The 18,555-nt window shown below is 39.0% G+C and overlaps 1 protein-coding gene across 3 annotated transcripts in view; it reads left to right on the top strand.

Moving 5' to 3' along the window:
- APP (amyloid beta precursor protein) overlaps nt 1-18,555 on the top strand; it is a 199,370-nt gene that overhangs the window by 30,696 nt on the left and 150,119 nt on the right. For all 3 annotated transcript variants that reach the window (XM_054270244.1, XM_054270245.1, XM_054270243.1), the window contains exon 2: nt 16,323-16,490. In XM_054270244.1, the coding sequence (XP_054126219.1) occupies nt 16,323-16,490 (168 nt within the window). The remainder of the gene's footprint in view (nt 1-16,322; nt 16,491-18,555) is intronic.

The raw sequence follows: 18,555 nt of genomic DNA, 5'->3' as shown, positions 1-18,555 counted from the left end.
AATTTACTCTTTGGGAGCCTGGGATGATCTCATTGTTAGTATAGATTTGATACTTATTTTCTACCTTAATGTAGCAACAGAAAATTAAGTAATATCTGAAACTAGTATGTGTGCTTCTGATGATACTCTTTGTTACCTTGAAACAACTTCAGCTGTCTTCATGGTTTACAATGCTAGTAAAAACAGTGCTGGTGTTAATGGATGATATTCCTTAGTATATTAACCAAATGAAGAAACACATAATTTACACTGGCTGACTGCAGAGGGTGAGGATGACATGTGGCCCTGTCATCAAAAGGAAGAACTCTGTTACCAGTTGGAAAGACTTGAGGAACTCTTAATAATACTCAGTTTTCAAAATATTGTGGTTGTGGGTGATTTGCTGCTATGGAAGTACACCATTAGTGAAGTCCCCTTGGTATGTGTGTACGTACTGTGAGTGTAATACTGAGAATTGCCTTATTTTGAATAAATCTCAGTTTGGGGTCCTGCATTGTGTGTGCCTCACCACTCCAGACTGAGTGTGATGAAGAACACTTATCTTGGCTAAGCCTAGGCTGGGCACAAGTTAGGGAATTATCTTCTTTTGAGGGTTTCTAGAGCCTCTGGAGCCCAGCACTGCTGCTGTGCTGTTTTAAGCTGAACCCTCTTGACATCTTAGCAAATGCTGGGAACTGTGGCCATGTTCATGAGCTTGAGGACAGGAAGGGAGGAGCTGCCTGCTTATAGCTCACTGAGAATCTGTCTCCTGCTGGAAGGCTGTTGCTGCCAGCTTGCAGGAGAAGAACCGTAAGCCCCAGTGCAGATCTCTGACCTTTTCACCTGTCTTGGGTTGAAAGCACTAAATGATTTCTGGTGTCTTTCTGTTTTGAAGGTAGTGCTTGAGATGGTCTCAAGGCTCATATGAAGATGGAGTCATCCCTGCTTGGACTTTTCACCTCTGTTATATTTTCAGGCCATCTTTTTACTATTTTCTTACTTTTGCTGTGCCTCAAAGAATCCTGTCAAAGTTATTGTGGCTGCTGAGTATGGCTGCTGCTGCTTTCAGTAGCAGAAAAGGGTTGTAAATGGAAGTAGAACATGAAGGGAGTCTTGTGAAGGTGGGAATAGAAGGCAGGTGTTGGTTGCCTTGGATTACTTTAGCTAATCCATGGAATAAGAGCAGATATTGAGGTAATTACTGATGTCACTTGTATTTGGTACTGTATTTTCAGTGGTACCATTTCTTTCAGTCTCTCAGCACAACAGGTGAAATGGAGCCTAGCTGTGTAAGACATCTTGGGTTTAAAGGTTTCTTGCCCTGAGTGTGAAAATGAATGTGTGCAACTTTCAGAGAGCCTATTCTTTCAGAAGAGGAAGAAACATCCATATAATAGACTTTGTTGCTGCTTGGGCAACTTTTGCCAATGTGGTTTGTAAGTACTTCTTAATATCTATGTGGAGAATTGGAGGAGAAACAAATTGTTGTGTTGCTGCTCTGTGGTGTTTGGATTGTGGGCAGCTTGTGTAGAGTTTGTGCTCTACATTTAGTACTCTGTTCAAATTCCCTGTCAAGGTCAGCATCCCTGCTTATAGTCCTTGGATGTTGCATCAAGTGAAATAAAATACACATTATTTCTGCTTTTACTGCACACTGTTACCTAGCTAGCCTTAAATAAAAGTTGACAGCCATTGTTTCTCTATTAGTGTATGGAAATACAGCTTCCTTGTTCTCTCTGCACAAGGCATCATTAGTGTTCAGTGGGATTTTCTGTAGTAGAACACCTGGCTCAGTAGCCAAATAAAATCTTTCTTTCCGTTGTTGCAGCGTGTGTGACGTCTTTCATGGTATAATTCATTCTTATTACAGCTCAATAAAGCAACAAGTGGGAGGTGGAAAAGCATAGTACTGTTTTCTCTTTCGTGATGATGGCTTATCAGGATGCTCTAGCTGACAACTATCAAAAGCAAGATGATGTTTTAATCTTCCAGATTATTCATTTGGAAGACAAATGAAAAAAATCCCCAGAAGTAACTCACTGTTTGAAGGATTTACGTGTTCTAAATACAATGGAGCTATTTAAGACAAAAAGTGCTCACTTTTCAAATACGTGGTTGCAACATGATTAAAAAACCTGGAGGGTTTCTTACCCTCCTTTGCAGAGAGATAATGCTTTGGTGTTTTTTTATGTTTAATGATCTCTGTGTACTTACTGGTAAGGAAGCAGCACTTCATCTTTATTATGTCATCTTATTTGGATCTGGCTGTAATAGTTAACAGTGGATAATCTAATTTATCTTCATCATTTGAGGATCTGAAAGTTGCCTCCAAGCTCATCTTAGTCTCTTTCATGAAAATCTGTTAAATTCAATTAATGTAAATTTGAAATATGTTCTTTAAGGATGCTGCATTTGAATGCAGTACTTCTCATGAGCTTTCAAATCAAATGTGTGTGAAAATGTCTATTCTGCTATCACTGTTGTCAAGACAGAGAGCAGCTGCTGTTAGTGGGTGGACCTGGAAGAGGACTCTGAGTTCTTGGTATAGTTGAAAAAGCCAGAAACTCACTCTAAATTTTTGGCCTCTGGTTCACCTCTTCAATCAATTGCTTTCTCTATCCTTTTCTGAATGAGAGATGTTTGTGTAAGGTTCTGGCAACCATAATAACAACATATCTTCCCAAAGATGAGCAAGAGTTTTCAAGCACAGTTTTTCTTGTGTTTCAATGTTTTGCATAACTAAACTTGCATGTGGTACCTATTTCTGTATTATTAGAAAATTGCTGTAGGACTACCACAGTGGAAGAAAGTTTTTGGATTGACAGATACTAGTTTCCCTGGCTCCCAGACCTAACCAACAGTTGGAGTATTCCATAGCATTCAATAAGATCAGAAATCCAGAACTCATGGTGGGACTATACCTTCTAAATAGGAAAGAGTGAGAACATATACAGGGTACTCTGTCTATTTGGTTAACATTGCAAATATTGAAATCAGTAAAGCTTTTGCTAAAGACCATCTGCAGAAGAATTCAGATGTAGGCTGTGTCTTTAAAGAGAGCAGTTGCTGTAAGATACCAGGGGTAGGGTTTGAAAATTCAAATATATGTCTTAGAAAAATTAGTGTACTTCTGTAGAGTAGCCTTCATGTATTGGCAAGAGGGGTTTGGACATTTTTTTTTTGTCTTGTCCCATACTGCTTCCTGCATATTAGTTGCTTTTTTGCAATAGGGACTATTGTTTTCTTGAATCCCTTGAATAATGGATTTTGGAAAGGCTTAACATGACTATCTTTCTGATTGTTATGTCATTAGAGGTTTATTTTATTTGAGGCTGACTGAATTCCTTCACATCCAATTTTGAGTACTTTTGCTTAGCTTTTTAAGCTGAAGAGTTGCATTCTATAGAATAACTGGTTTGCATGGTCAAACCTGTACCTCTTGGGCTCATTATTTCCAGATTTCCAGTAATAATGTTTTTGTTTGTTGATCATGATTGTGCAGAGGGCTATGTATGTATGTTTGTAATGTACCTGGTGTGTGATCTCTGCTGAAGGGAGAATTGGTGCTTGGGCTCATCGTGTGTTACTGTTGCCCATTCTGCTGAAGGAAGCTGCTGGGTTGTTTCTGAGAGCTTCACTGTCTTCATTTGCTTGGTTGTTTTCCTTATTCTTGTTTCTTGTTCATAGATCATGAAAAGGAAAAGGTTCTTGGTTTTGAGCATTAGCACAATTGTATGAAGGTCATGTACAGTAGCATTTAATCAGTAAAAGAGGATGCAGAAATCAAACTGTAGAGTTGAAACCTGAAATATGCCCAATTGAAAGAATGAAGGAATATTTTTTATTCTTCCCCAAACTTCTGCCTTTTTATGCTAAATACTTCTGAAGGTATTTGTCTTTATTAATTATTTTTTTATTAATTAAATTTTTATTAATATTTTATGTATGCAGTAATGATGGTCTTGTCTTTGGTTTGGTGGATGAAATAAATAAGCTGTCTAACAAGGCAGAGAGATGGAGAAATGGCTTTATGTTGGAGACTGTGGGAGTGGAGTCCATGATGGAGTGCATAGCATTAGAGGCTGAAGGCCAGATGTTCTGTTGAAATTATTATTATGAAAAACCTCATGGACATGGAGTAGCTGCTCAAAAACCAGCAACTGGGTGTACAGTGATATGAAAAGAGCTTGCATCTAGTGGGACAATGAAATTTGTGTGGGGTGGTTTTGTTTAGTTTTTTGTTTGTTTATTAACAGGTAATTTAAGTACCCTAGAAACAGATACAGGGCAGGATCTGTTTCAGCATGGGGTGTCTGGTAATGCTGTACTAATTCCCTCATCACAGTTCTGTTGTGTAGAGATAAAATTCATAGATTTTTATAGAGGAAGGATTGAAGAACTGTACCTTCAACTCAAAATGAATGAAGTCTATTTGACTCTGTCCAACTTTTTTATATGCCTTGAAAGTGATCCAGGTAATGTGTTATGTTATTTAATCCTGGTGTTGACAGATTAGTTCCTTCTGGCTTGCTTATAGGGGTGTTTTTGTGTGCCAAAAAAAGGTTTGTCTAATTAGAGATGTCTTGGCATCTTGAGTAGCATAAATATTTCAGGAAGGATCTTCTGGGCATGTTCCTCTTTGTAACAGTCATCAAGTCCTCATCATGCCAAACACTTGGTGGCTAAAGTCAGCAAATGCCAGAAATATTTTCTTAATTCATCTTCACACTGTTTGTGGAATGAAATTGGGAAATTATTTTTTTTCTAAATATAATATTAATTCTAGTAACCCAACTAGTCAGACGGCTTGCAGAGCAGACTGAGTCACAGGCTTGCCACTTGAGCAAAGAATAGTTCTACATCAAAAGGAAGATGAGAGGGACCTTTGGCATACACGTGGAGTGCAGTCATAGTGCAAAATAGCTGAAACACCTCATGTTAAAACTGGTGAGTTACATCAGACTTGTTACATGGCTTTGTTCAGATGTTTGTGGCTCAGACCAATGGCAGCAGAGAATGATTCTAGCCTGCATAATTTGGAGAATAACATAAGTGCTGCAGTATGTGGAAGAGTTGCTTTAGCAATCTAGATGGTGCCTCTGTATCAAGGGCAGATAAAGAACTGCATGCAAGTAATACTGACAATAAAATAGCCATCTAAGAGCTTCCTTTGAAATCTAGTTGTTGCAGGGTGGATGTTCTGTTTCACAAGGCAAATTACAGCTCTTTGGGCTGTGGTGAATTTTGCTCAGGTACAGAAAGCTTTTTTCCATATTGGAACACAGAAAAAAATCCTCTGAGCAGGTTGGTTTTGGCTTCCATTCTTTCTTGGAGAAGCTCACAAATGCATTATATAGTTGCTGCACTGCAATAATAATTCTGTAGATTTAATTCATTCAGTCATCTAGTGTTGCTTTCTACAGTAGGAAAATGATTCTTCTCCATAGCTTTACAAGAGGATTTCAGCCCACAACAAAAGACATCTCCTCATCCCTCCCATCTGGGACTTCAGTCTTTCTTCTCTGACTTTGGTGTCTTCATGTTGTTTCTCTATGTGTCTTCACTCTGTCCTTTTCTCTCACCTGAGGGATGATTGAAGGTCTACAAGTCTCATCTGTGCACTGAAAGAATTAATATCTCACCCAGGGCCTGCAGATGGCCATGTGACCCCAGCTTGAGGCCAGAACAGTTTTACAATGGAGGTTTCTTCAGCAGCTGTTCTGGGGGTTGGCTGGGATCTCATCAGCCAGGCTGGGGCTCAGCTGCAGCACTCTGGGGGCTGATCACCTCCCCTGCCCCTGCCGGGCAGCTGATGGGGCCTGGCCCCATGGCAGAGCCTGGCCCAGACAGGCCTTGTTACCCTGGCTTCCAGGCCAGAAGGAAAAGATACCCCCCTGGGGTTTTTTGTCTTTAACATATCTATGCATAGAGGTGTGTTCAGCTTTCTCAGTGATTTAACAGATTGTCAATTCTCCAAGCTAATTACAGATTGGTCTTCTTGTCAGACATGGAGGAAACTGCCAGGAACTTCTCTTAGAACATCACTTTCATGAATGGCTCCAATGCAAAACCAGCACAGTAGCGGAAATGTGATGAATGAGATGTGAGGCTATCTTATAGTTATCAGCTACTTCAGATGAAAACAAATCAATAAATTACTGAGCATTGACATTTGAGGGATAAAGTTTGTTTGAGAAGCAGACACTGCTCAAATGTTAAACTCCCTATCAAGTTAATTGAACTAGGATTGATCTTCAATTTTTTACTGAACAGACAGAAGTTAAATTTGTTCCATATTATCAAGTTTGGTTCTGCATTGTGGGAGATAAGAAAAGCCTAACAGAATACAGGCCCTTTTCACCATTGTTAAATCCTTTTCACTTCTGTTCGCTCTTGCTCAGCAGAAGGCACTCTGGAAAAGGTTCAACTAACAGTGAGGTAAAAAACAGGTTATATTACCAGAGAAAAAATTGTGTAACTAGTGTGTGGTCACCTCGTGCGTGGGGCAGTGATTGCTTATGGACATGCATGGACACTGGGTGGTCAGAAAGGTGGTTGGGTAAAAAATGTGAGCAGCAGCACCTGCAGTAGCAGGCAGCCAGTGCACACTTGTTCTGCTGAAGTTTAGAGCATTAAAAAGCTTGTTTTTTTGCAATAAACAATTTCTCTTTATGACTGCTAAAAAGGAGTCCGTCTGTCTTTATCCCTCATTGCTACACTGCATATAGTAATTTTCCTTTTCACATCCTTCCCAGATACACATGCAATGAAATAGGCTTAAAATATAAAATTTGCACCACCAAAAAAAGTGCTTTAATATAAATGCAAACTAGAATTTAGGTATTTTTAAAGTATTTGCTCTCACCTTGTAGTTTTAGTTTTACAGCAGTGAGTTTCATGGATATGATAGGACCCCAGAAGTTATTACTGAGCTTGGAGTACTACTGTGGTCTATTGCATTGCTGTGAAATGCACTCTTATTTTTCTTTTACTTCCTATATTTATTTGATAATGGCTTTGAGCATTGAAATAGAAAACACAATGCTGGAATTAGATGGTTTATAGTGATTTATTTCATTGCAAAACTTTGATTTGCCCTGTAAAACAGAGTCTTATGTTTGTTTTGGAGTAGTGAAGCCCTGCAGATGATGAAATTTAAATGCGGTATCATTAGCATTCCTGTATGTGTAGATGTACCAAAATAAACTGTAACACTTGTCATATTTATTGGTATCATTAGACACTTCTTTTGTCAAACTTGCGCACTTGCTGAATTTCATCTTTTTTTATCTCCTATTTTTCTGGATGAATAAAAGATCATTAATTCTAACAGGATTTGTCTTTTTCTTGTTTACCCTACTGCTGTTAGTCAGCACATATAGCCATGTAAATGACCAAAGACTGTTTCAAAATCTAAATGAATAGCTTGGGAGCAAGATTAGGTTGTTTGTTTTTTCTTTAAGCTTTTCTTAATGCACTTTTTATTCAGCTCATAAAATCTTGATGTTATTCCACTCCCTCTACTTCCTCATACCCTGTGTTAATGTTTAGTTGGTGCTACACTAGATTTAATGCTTCCTGAAATTCTTTCCAGTCTTGGGTAATTTTGGTCATGCTGTTTGTTTTTGAAAGTAGAGATATGACTGGTACCAAAGAAGGCTTCAAGCATCAGCACTTTATTGGTCTTCAGTACAACCTTTTATACCCTTCATCTTACAGAGCATTACACCTGTGTGCCCCCTGTGCCCTTTTGTGATTGTTCAGTGCACCCTGGCACTCCATGGCTCATTACCTTCAATACTGTTCACCTGTCCTGCACACCTGTAGCCCTTCAGGGGTGAGGCTCAGCTGCAGCCTTACTCTTCATTTCCACAAACTTTGTGCCTACATATTATAATTTTTCTTCCTGCCAAAATGGCAATTTTTATAAAAAATTGTGACTAAACTGTGTGTTGGTATCTGCAGGCTGGGGATACCTGTTAGCTGTGAGGGTTTTCAGTTACTGTTGTATTGATGGCTGACTTAAAGGTCTGTAAATTTTGGTATGGACTCTTAAGGAAACTCCAGAGAAGACCTGCTTGGGTGAAGGTTGTCCCTGCTCCTCCCATTATCCTCCTGCCCACAGTGGTGCACATCATCAGCCATAGCAAACTGCTGGCACTCCTGGTGTGGTTGTGACCATGGTGATGTAGAGGCTAGAATGGAATGCTGTATTTCAGTTGGAAGGGAGCTATGGTGGTCATTAGTCCAGCTGCCTGACCAAGTTACAGCCTGTTTCTAAGGACATTGCCCAATTGCTACTGACAGTCTTGTGGCATTGCCACCTCTCCAGGAAACCTGTTCCAGTGTTTGACAATCTTATTGGTTAAAAAATGCTTCCTAATGTCCAGTCTGAGCCTGGCACAGGGCTGAACCATTCTCATGCATGCTATCACTGGATGCCACAGAGAAGAGCTCAGCACTTCCCTCCACAGCAGCTCTGGGGAGCAAGGAGGTTACCCCTCAGCCTCCTTCCATCCAGCTAGGTAAGCCCAGAGTCCTGAGGATTTTCTTGCAGGATGTCATTCCTTTAAAGCCTTTTCATGCGCTTTTTTCCTCTCCTCTGGATGTATTCAAGTGCCTTCACATCTTAACCTCCAATTTGAGTGTCTTAATTTATTTGGAGTGTGGCTTTTAGGGATTTTTTTTGGGAAGCAGACATGTTGGTGGTAGTGGTGATGGTAGGTAAGAAGCTCTTGACACTGCACTTAGAGAGAAATGTGTTTTTGTTATGTTCACGTAGCTGATGCAAAGATCTGCCTTCTCTGACTTGGTGGGATACTCCCCTGTGATAATTCCTCACATTTATGATTACATTCAGAGATGTTGATTTTTGTAGCTAAATTTTAATTTTTAGTCACTCTCACAGGAGCATTGGAAATGTGTGCAGGATGTGCTAGACAGGTTCTGCATGGGTTCTGCTAGGCTTCTGCTGCTCTTTGGATTTGTCTCATTGCTTCCTAGTGATACCACGGAGGGAAGCACATACAGGTCACCTGTTTATACAGACACTTCTGCTCAAGTCTTATGAATATCTCCTGTGTGTGCACTTGGTTGCTGATTCACTCAGGTCTTTGGGGAGGGGAGCACTCACTTTGCTGTTGCTCCAGAAGATAAGCCTTGTGAACTTAGAGCTTAGTTCTGGTATATTTTTTGGTTTGATTTTAAACTTGATTTCAGGGTAAACAAATACCTGGGGCTGGGTTGGGGTGTTGTTCTGCAAGTACTTGGATGGAATGTGACCTGAGGGAAGTGCTAAAACTGAGATGTATGGAATAAATACAACCAATTTCTCAGAACCTTGTGAAGGGTGTGGGTGAGGAGAATGGTTGGCTGCCTGAAGATAGATAGTTTTGAGAATATTATATTTTCCTCTGCAGGCATGAGGGAAAACTTCCTTTTAATTGATTTGTGGAGCAGTTAGTTATCCTTGAGCTGTTGTGGAGATGTGGGTATTGCACTGTTGTGATGCATTTTGGCATCACTATTTATGAAGCAGGCCAGGAAGACAGTGCACAGATATTTGCAGCTGGGTTACACAGGTTATAGTCAGGCCAGATAAACTTCTTTTCTAGCTGCTTTTTGATGGAGTCTGTTTCTCAACCAATTTTTTTTTTGTAAATTGGATATGGATGTTCACAGTGTTTTTGCAGGTTAGGAAGGTGGTTCTTTCTGTGACTGTTGGTGATAAATATTTATCTTCCAGGAGGAGCAACTGTACTGAGCAATTTAATTGCGTAATGAGTAGAATGTTTTTCTGACCTATTTCTGTACGCTGTTGACAACAGTAATTGCTGCTGCTGTTTCTGTGTGAATATTATACAATAAAACATGTTTCTGAGTTATTCATGTTGGTTTTGACAACCTCTTAGTCTTTTTTATCTCTAAAGAAGAGTGAAGAGATGGAAAATTTTCCTTGGTTTTGACAGACATCCTAAAATTGTGACAAGACAATAATTTAATATTTCCTCCTTTTCTAATTTAGGTGGCTTATTTTTTTAATTTTTTTTTGTCCTGATTGTATTTTTAAGAAAGGAGATTTTTTCATTGTGAATCTACGTGTGCAGGTTTTTAAATACAAATAGTCTTTAAAGTATTTGTGTTCTGAGAAGATCCTTAACAAAGCTAAGAGGATAAATACTTTATGGCTTAAATAAGAAGTCTAGAGCAGAGTGTAACAGATTAGTCTGCCAAAGTTGATGGCTAACTGATGGGCAAGAAGCCATGGATTTGTGTGCAGTGATATAAGCCTGTATTTGCATGGCATTTCCCCAGTTTGAACTACAGGCTTCCAGAACTGAGCAACAATCTTCACTTGTAGGGTACAGCAGACCAGACAGTTCAGTGAAAAAAAAAAAACCCTGGTCTTTCCACTGGGAATAACAAGTCTCTGTATTATGTTTTGCTCACTGAATGTGTAAGGCAAGCAGAGAATCCTTTTATTCTATTTTTATCCTTTCATTCTATTTTTGCCTCTATTCTTTATAGGAAAAAGAGTTATGAGTGGCCCCACTTCAAAGACAGAATTTTTTTTTTGTTAATTGCTGTAGAGTAAGTAAACTGCTATGTGTGCAAATTGGTGCTGCCTTAGTTAATGAGAAACCTCAGATTTCAACCCAAATATGGTATAAAAGTTTGGAGGAAGCACAGCCAGGGGTTGGAAGGATGATATGATTGGATATGCTTAATTGTTCACATTATTTGAACCAGTTTTACTGTTGTTAAACCTTAAAACTGTAGTCACTGACTTCTTGGTTGGAGGTTTGAACTGGTGTTAGCATTAAAAATTAAAATCGGAGAGGGATTATTTTAGTCATCTCCTAAACTAAGGAGGACAGTTGCTGTTCTTGAGCAAGTTGTGCGTATCATTCAGTTATGTTACTGAACGTCCTCTCCTTGAAAATTATTGCAAATTAAGTATTTATTGCAAATTAAGTACACTTTGAATGTTTATAAAAGTGGCTTCAGGTTAGTATTTGCAGAATAAAGCAATATAAATCACAGAAGCTGTCTGAGGGACTTCTGGGGAATGGCTTTAGATGTTTCAATGGTTAATAACAGCACATAGAAGATCTGAGGCTTATTTCCATATTATGTTGTAGTTCTTAATTATAAGTTAATAGCAGAGCTCTCTGAAGTGGTGTTACTTTGGTTCCTTGATGGAAAACCTCTTGAGGGTAAAGCCTTGCAGCCTCTGCTTTCTGAATATAATCTGAATTGTGAAAGAAGCTGACACTTGTTGGTTAAATAGGGATTATGAAGTGCAATTAGCAGATATAATAATTGTCTTTGCAACTGCAGAAAGTAATGACAGAGAGAGTGGAAGCAGGGAGAGGGCTATGCTTTCTGTCTTAAATAATGATAGTGTTTGACAGGAAGAGGCCTTTTGATATTGTGATGGAATGGCAGTGTGCTAAAAAACGCCACACGCTACAAGGTATTCCTTATAGTTCTGCAACTGGATAAACTTCTTTCAGTCCTCTGTACTCTGCTATCAAAATCCTTTTTGAGTATCTCAGAAATAGTGTAAATGGCATCTAGCATACCACGTGCATTTGCATCTCTCCTCAAATAAATGTGTTAAATTGCCAGACCTGAAGGGCAGGAAAGCAAAGGCTACTACCTTTTAGCATGGAAAGGAAACAGCTTCCCTACATCTTAGTCTCCTAATGCTTACGTGATTTTTTTTTTTCTGAATTGTATGTAATTCAACATTGTGACATGAAATAAATACATGTAATGACTATTTTCTCTAAAAAGAAACAGAAAAATACTATGAAACACCTACTTTATAAAGATAGACTCCAGCAATTAAATGATGCCATTCAGGTGGCCTTGCTAAGACTGACCTTGTTTTGTCTTAAATTCACCAATCTGAGGAGAAAGCACTTGAATTATGTTCCTCTTCTTTCCATATCCAAAGCAGTTACATATCTAGTGGTCTTCATTGTACAGAGTTGTTTTCTGATTTCAGTCTTTAGTGTTGGTTAGATTTGCTTTTCTCTAATATCCCCACCTGTGAGAGTATGAAAAATACTGAAAGCCTCTCCTTGAAAGGTATTTTGAAATTGTTTTCTGCAAAACAATGTTTTAAGCACTTCATCATTTATCTGCTTGTAAGAAGGAAGTGTATGAGAGGATGGCGCAGGAGGATGCACTGTCCTAGGGTGATGTTATGATGCTTGTATCCCCAACTGGATGTTCTGTTTATGCTGGATATTACATTCTGTGCCTTCAAAACTGGATCTGAGAGTGAAGGCAGAGAGAAGAAGTACAGAGTTTGTTATGACGCTGCTCTCACTCCTCCACTGTGGTGTCTGGGCGTGGATGGGGCAGAACATGGTGCTTTGCTGGTCTTTAGTTAGTTCAGCTAGCTGAGGCAGAGAAGTTTTCCCTGGCCTGTTTTTCTTTCCCTTTTCTTGGATTTGTTGGGACCTGGGGAGCACCGAGAGCTGGCACTTTGTGGCCTGCCGGGGCCTGCTCTGTGCGGCCTTCCCCAGAGCCAGAGGGATTGATAACAGAGCAAGCACCCACAGGAGAGACTTCCTGAATTTGTCATCTCTTCAGAGCAGTGAATGAGTTTTGTCATCTGCTATTGTTCATTTTGTGCGCTGGGGAGTGCTCTGCCTGTTATATAAACAGGTTTGTTCCACTTCTCTCTGAGGAAATTCTTCCCAAACTGGTTGAGGGGAGGGGGCCGTGTGGGTTTGCTTTCTGGAGGGCCCCTTGTGGAGGTTTTCTCCCAAATTTGCCCTAAACCAGGACATGCACTCAGATGGAGGTAAAATGAGTCTTGAAACTGTGGAAGACAGACCTCTGATATGCTGGAATTCTATAAGAGAGAAGCTGTTGTGAGCATTGAGCATTACCACGGCCATGGTACCTTTCTTTCAGAACTTGTACCCTTACCCTTACACTTGTAAAAATCAATAATTTTATTTTCTATATCAAAAGGCTGGTGTTTGAATGTCTTGTGGCATAGTAGACTAATGCAGAGATCTAAATAGTGTACCATCAATTGAGATAATTTTTCAGAGTCCTGTACATGCCATTTTTCACATTTATGTAGTTCACATTACAGAAATCATATTACAGATGCCTTGTGGAAGTGATGAGTATTGTTCTCACTTGGTCTTTGAAAACTGACAAGACCTGAGCATAACATTTGAAGTTACCTTGAGATGCTGTGCTAATTGATCTGTTATTTAATGATTTGCTAAGAAGCAGGAAAAAAAGCCATGCTGCTAGCTCTCAGTCATATGCAAACAAGAAAAAAATATGTGATTACAATTCCATTAATATGCTTTGAGTTTTTGCTTTTGCGGAATACTAATAAAGTAAATAGTTGCTGTTAATGTAATTATGTTTCTGTCCCATGGGTTATTTTTTGGGAGACTAGTATGCTTAAGAGCTTTAGGATTAGTCCTAAGGAGAGGTTTGCCACTACAGGTGTTGTTGTAACAAACTGGACTGTAGCTTTATGTTATTGAACATTCCTTCTCTAGAAGCTGCTTATCAGTGTAAATTGCTGCTCTAGATTATTTAATTGCATTGTAATGCTGGTATTTTTTTCTTGTGATGGTATGAATGTAAATGAATGAAACCATTGGTTATGAAGAAAACTTCAGTGATGCATAAAATTTGTCACCAGCTCACATATTTTAGCTGGATATACCCTTGATGTGACCAGTGATTAATTCATTCACATATTTTAAATGTTATGATAGTATGTGTGGGACAAATCACTTACCACTGTGTAAGTTTTCCTGAGTTTTAGTCTCCTGCTTTTTTTGAGTTTTTAATCTTTGTAAGTGTATGTGTTTTACAGAAAGTGCTACATTTCCCCACCTTTCCCCAAAAATACCACTGTTCAGTCCCCTTAGTGATCAAACCACTGTTTGATGTTTCTTACAATAAGTAATATTTAATGAGATTTTATGTTATCAGGAACTTGCACCATATAGAGATCCCTTGAAATTACTTAGCTAAATTTTGGCTTTTATTTTTGGCTTTTATTTTGGTTAAACTTGGCAGTGTTATGTTTACAGTTGGACTCAATCTTAAACTCTCATTCAGCCTGAATGAATCTTTGATTCTATGATCTAAATACTTTCCTTTTGATTTATGATTTTAAGTAAAAAAAACCCTAAAATCTGCCACAGTGGGACAACTGTGTGCTTTATTAATTTACTGAAGATCTCAATTGAAGGAATGGACTGGGAATATAGAGTTCTCATCCATACATCATCTCTGGAATGACTCCTAATTTTATGGGAATTTTGATGGGGTTATGTTGCATGTATAAAGAAAAATAAAATAATTAACTTGGAGGATATTTTGCAGATTGTTATGGATGTGTTACATTTGAGTTGCTCTCTAAAGTTTCTGTAGGTATTAGGAGGAGTAAGCAAGTGATAGTTTTCCTGATCAAGGCAAGCCAAGACAAGGTGTTATCCCAGTTACTGGAAAATTCTCTAATTACCCAGTGGAACAACAGTGGTAGTTGGCTCTTAAATTGTACAGAATGTACTTGTTGCACAGGAGAAGAGAAATTGAGATAGTAAATGGAAATCTTGGCCAGTTGAGGTGTTCCTGTCTTTTTAAATTTTTTTTTTTTTTTTTTTTTTGAGCTGAATTGCAGTAACAAGTTAACATCTTGTGAAAACAGGACAAGAAATGTTCTCTCTTTTCTCTTAAAAAAAATCCCCAAATAAAACCTCGGTTTAATTTTGGCATCTTCACTTTCAAAAGAATCCAATGGATAGTTAGATGATCACTCTCACAGTGTTTCTTAGTGTGGACTTTGGGGTGTTTTTTAGTAGAGTAGGCATATAAAATTCATGAAATCTTTTTTTGTGTTTAAACAAAAAGTCAAACTAATATCCTGGGTTTGCATATCTCCTATGATGCCATAATTGTTTCTTCTCTTTTTGGTGAATTTTTAAATTGTTTTTAATTTTCCTCTTGAGAAGCTTTCTAGCTAAGAGATTAAAGGTTAAAAATACATATTTAAACTGAAATAAATACTCTGCTGCACCTTGAATATGACCAACTGTCCTTTGGAGTGTGAGGGGCAGTGGGGAGCTGTAGACTTGTCTCTTGAGGTACCCAACCCAGAGAGGTTTCTCCTTGTGTCGTGTTCCTCAGATGTGAAACAAAAAGCCAGTCCTTTCACCTTATACCTTCTTGGCTCTTGATTTGTCCTCAGTGCTGTGGTACCATGGCAGAGATTTAAACCTGTGCTGAGGGTGCCTCTGATGTGTGGCTCTGTGCCCCAGCAGTGCTTGGTTTGGTGTCATGGGCAGTGGCTGTGGCTCAAGAGGAGGAGCACCTGTCTTGAGCCTAGTATTTTAATGCTTGTTGGGGAGGTGGTGTTCTGTAATTCCTGCTTGTCAGCTAAACCTTCAGCAGAGCCATTCTGATACCTCCCCAGCCCCTCTGCATTTTGAGGTTCAATCCAAGAAAAGCTTTGGTGGAAGCTGCTTTTAACCTACCATCTTCATAAGACATGATAAAATGGAGGCATTGTGCTGCTGAGGTGCCTGGAAAAGGATGCACTGTGAGGTTTTTTAGAAACTCGTGCTAAAAACTTGTTTACTTTTCTATTTACTTGTTAGTAAACTCCTCCCCCACATTACAACAGCTATATTTGGAAAATTAAACTTCTATAACTGTGCTCCAACTGTCCTCGTTGTCCCATGTTTAGCCCAAGTTGGTAAAACAGTTTTGGGCCACAAAACAGTTTGGTTAAGTGTGGCAGCAGCTCTCTGGTCACAGAGAGCAACACATAACTTTCCCAGGTGTTTCTGGGAGAGGCTGTGGGAAGATCAGAGAAAAGAATGAGGAACAATTCTTATCTTCACTTGTTGCACCTGTTATTGTGAGAATGTGGAATGTGTTATGGAGATTTGTTTACCAAGGGATGGTTTCTTAATTACCCAATGGTGGTGGTGTTTGGATTAGTGGACTAGTTAGGTCCAGGTGTATTGTAACTGTCTATAAAAGCAATTTCTTAATAATAAAAATATTATAAAGAAATTGATGAGCCTTCTGTAATAATGGAGTCAATGCTAATTATTACCAGGCCAGGGCCCCACTGCAGCAGTTAAGCTTTAAAATTATGCTATGGTGGTCTGGATTTCTGTGAACACCACATTTATATTTCTCACATCTTTGAATAAAAAATTTTGGGGTTTGCTGCAATAGGTGGATGAGTCTGGAGTTTGTCTCAGACTTGCTTGACCTGTTGCTTTGGCTGGACTGAAATGTCAAATGTGAGATTAAAACTTTTCTTCTCCTTCCAGGTGCCTGCTGATGGGAATGCAGGGCTGCTGGCAGAACCTCAGATTGCCATGTTCTGTGGCAAACTCAACATGCATATGAATGTGCAGAATGGAAAGTGGGAATCAGACCCCTCTGGCACCAAGACCTGCATTGGGACAAAAGAAGGAATTCTTCAGTACTGCCAGGAGGTAAGTGCTGTCTCAGGAATTACTGTAGTTATTTTTTTTTTTGCTCTTTCAAAAGCATAAGTGCATCCATGTGCTGGAGAGCTCAATCTGTAGGGAATCTTCCCTCTTTTGCTCCGTTGCCTTCTTGTCCTTTCTGAAGAGGTTCTCTCCTGCACCTGTTTAAACAGCTTCAGGAATTGGTTGCTGAGGGAGTCACTGGGACTGTTGGAAAATTTTGTCTCTCTTCTACCCTTGGGGGATAGTTTTTGTAAAGTATGTGTGCAATGGACTTCTTTCTTATAAAGTGTTTTGAATAAAGCTGAAGTGGCAATTTAATATTTAAAATGCCCTTGGGCTTTTTGGGCTGATTTGGAAAGGTCAGCTGTAACATGATTTCTGTTCTGCTATGATACTGCTATGATACTGAAATCCACTTTTGCAGTCCAGAGTTAATGGCCTCTGCTGCACACAGAACCATTCGGAGTTCCTTAACAGAAAAGCTTCCCCTGCAGATGAAGTCACAATCACTGATTTCATATTTGAGAGCAGAAACTTCTTACCCACTTGCTTATATCCTAAGAACATATGGATCTAATGTTGTTTGGTCTCCTGATGTGATAGTTCAATAACCTTGTAGCAGCGTGTGATAATTTGAAAAGAAAATGTTATTTCATGCAGTAGAACAAAAGGGCATGCTTTAAGTTGCCTTAATTCTTACATTTACTATGCCACCTCTTTTTTTTTTTTTTTCAAGTGAGGGCTACTGCATATTTCCATAGCAGTGACTCCTTTATTTCCTAAATGTTGAACCAGTTCCTGTGAAACTATTTCTTTAGAAAGCAAGATCATTTATTTTTCAGGTCTTTGTTCTCTTGGCATCTTCATCCCTGTCCTTTCACCCACTGATTGTTCTTTCTAGGTTTTGCAGTGTTTTATTCAGTTTTTATTGCATTTGGGCAAAATATTAAGGGTGATATGTAATGGTAATTGAAATTAATTCTTCTTCAGTAGCTTTGATTCTTTACTAAGAAAATTGCTTTGTGAAATTCATATTTTTCTTTATACTAACAAAAATACCTAGCCTACCCTAACCTATCCTACTATTACTGTTCCAAAGATTTCCTCTGTTTTTCTGTTGTCTTCTTTGATTTATCTAAAGAAAGTTGATTAATGCATAATGAAATTATTGAGGGTGAGGAAAGGAATTAGAAAAGAGCATCAGTAAGTAAAAATGCATTCGTGACTAAAGTAAGTCTATCTGAAGTTACAGAAATAAATGTGTGAATTATGGAAGTAAGACTGGAAAGTTTGGGAGCTTTTAAGGCATGAGTATCTCAGTAGGTTGGGGGTTCAACCACAAATGCTGCAGGCAGGGAAGGATTCTGAAATGAGGGCTCAGGGTGTGAGTGTCAACTGACTGTTGGGTAATTTTGAAATTTGGGGTGGCATTTAAAACAAAAGCCCTCTCCAAAGTAAAGGGAGGAGGTAAGCAAAAGCAGTCAGAAGGTAATAGACATAGATTGTTAAATGACAAAGAAACTAATAAGAAAAAATTTGACTCCCTAAGGAAAAAATTGTTTGCCAAGTATCGGTGACAAAGAGAGAGAGACATGGGGATTCGGTGTGATGGTCAAAGAATCCGAATTTATTGTCAAGTACAACTGCTTATATAGTATTTTAGGAGGGCTAGTAATGTTTTACTACAATGATTGGGTTAAAAATCACATAAAAACTCCCTTGAGATGCACAGTGCAGCTGCTACAGGCTGCTGATGGAGAAGGGACAAGGTGGTCTGGGGTGCAAGATCGTGTGGCAGCAATGGAGTCACTGCCAGCAGGTGTTTTGGGGTGGAGTGGAATCATGTGAGCCCCAGGTTTTTGAATGCTGGTAATAAATTCAGAAATGGATAGCAAATATTAGGAAGTTCAGATCTGCTGACAACAATTTTAAACAAAAAGCCAGATGGAAGCTGATCCAACTCAGCAGCTTGGAAGCAGCTCGCTGTTCAGTACAACTCTTGCCCATGGTCCTCCCTCCTTCCTCACACCCCTTTGACCAGGTCTGTGGCATGTTGGGCTTTGGCTAG

This window comes from Melozone crissalis, unplaced genomic scaffold (genome assembly GCF_028551555.1).
Source record: "Melozone crissalis strain CALT ecotype California unplaced genomic scaffold, PUWL_Pcris_2 ptg000009l_1, whole genome shotgun sequence".
Lineage (NCBI taxonomy): Eukaryota > Metazoa > Chordata > Aves > Passeriformes > Passerellidae > Melozone > Melozone crissalis.
Note: the sequence above shows the minus strand (reverse complement) of the source record. Positions and strands in the feature narration are given on the sequence as shown.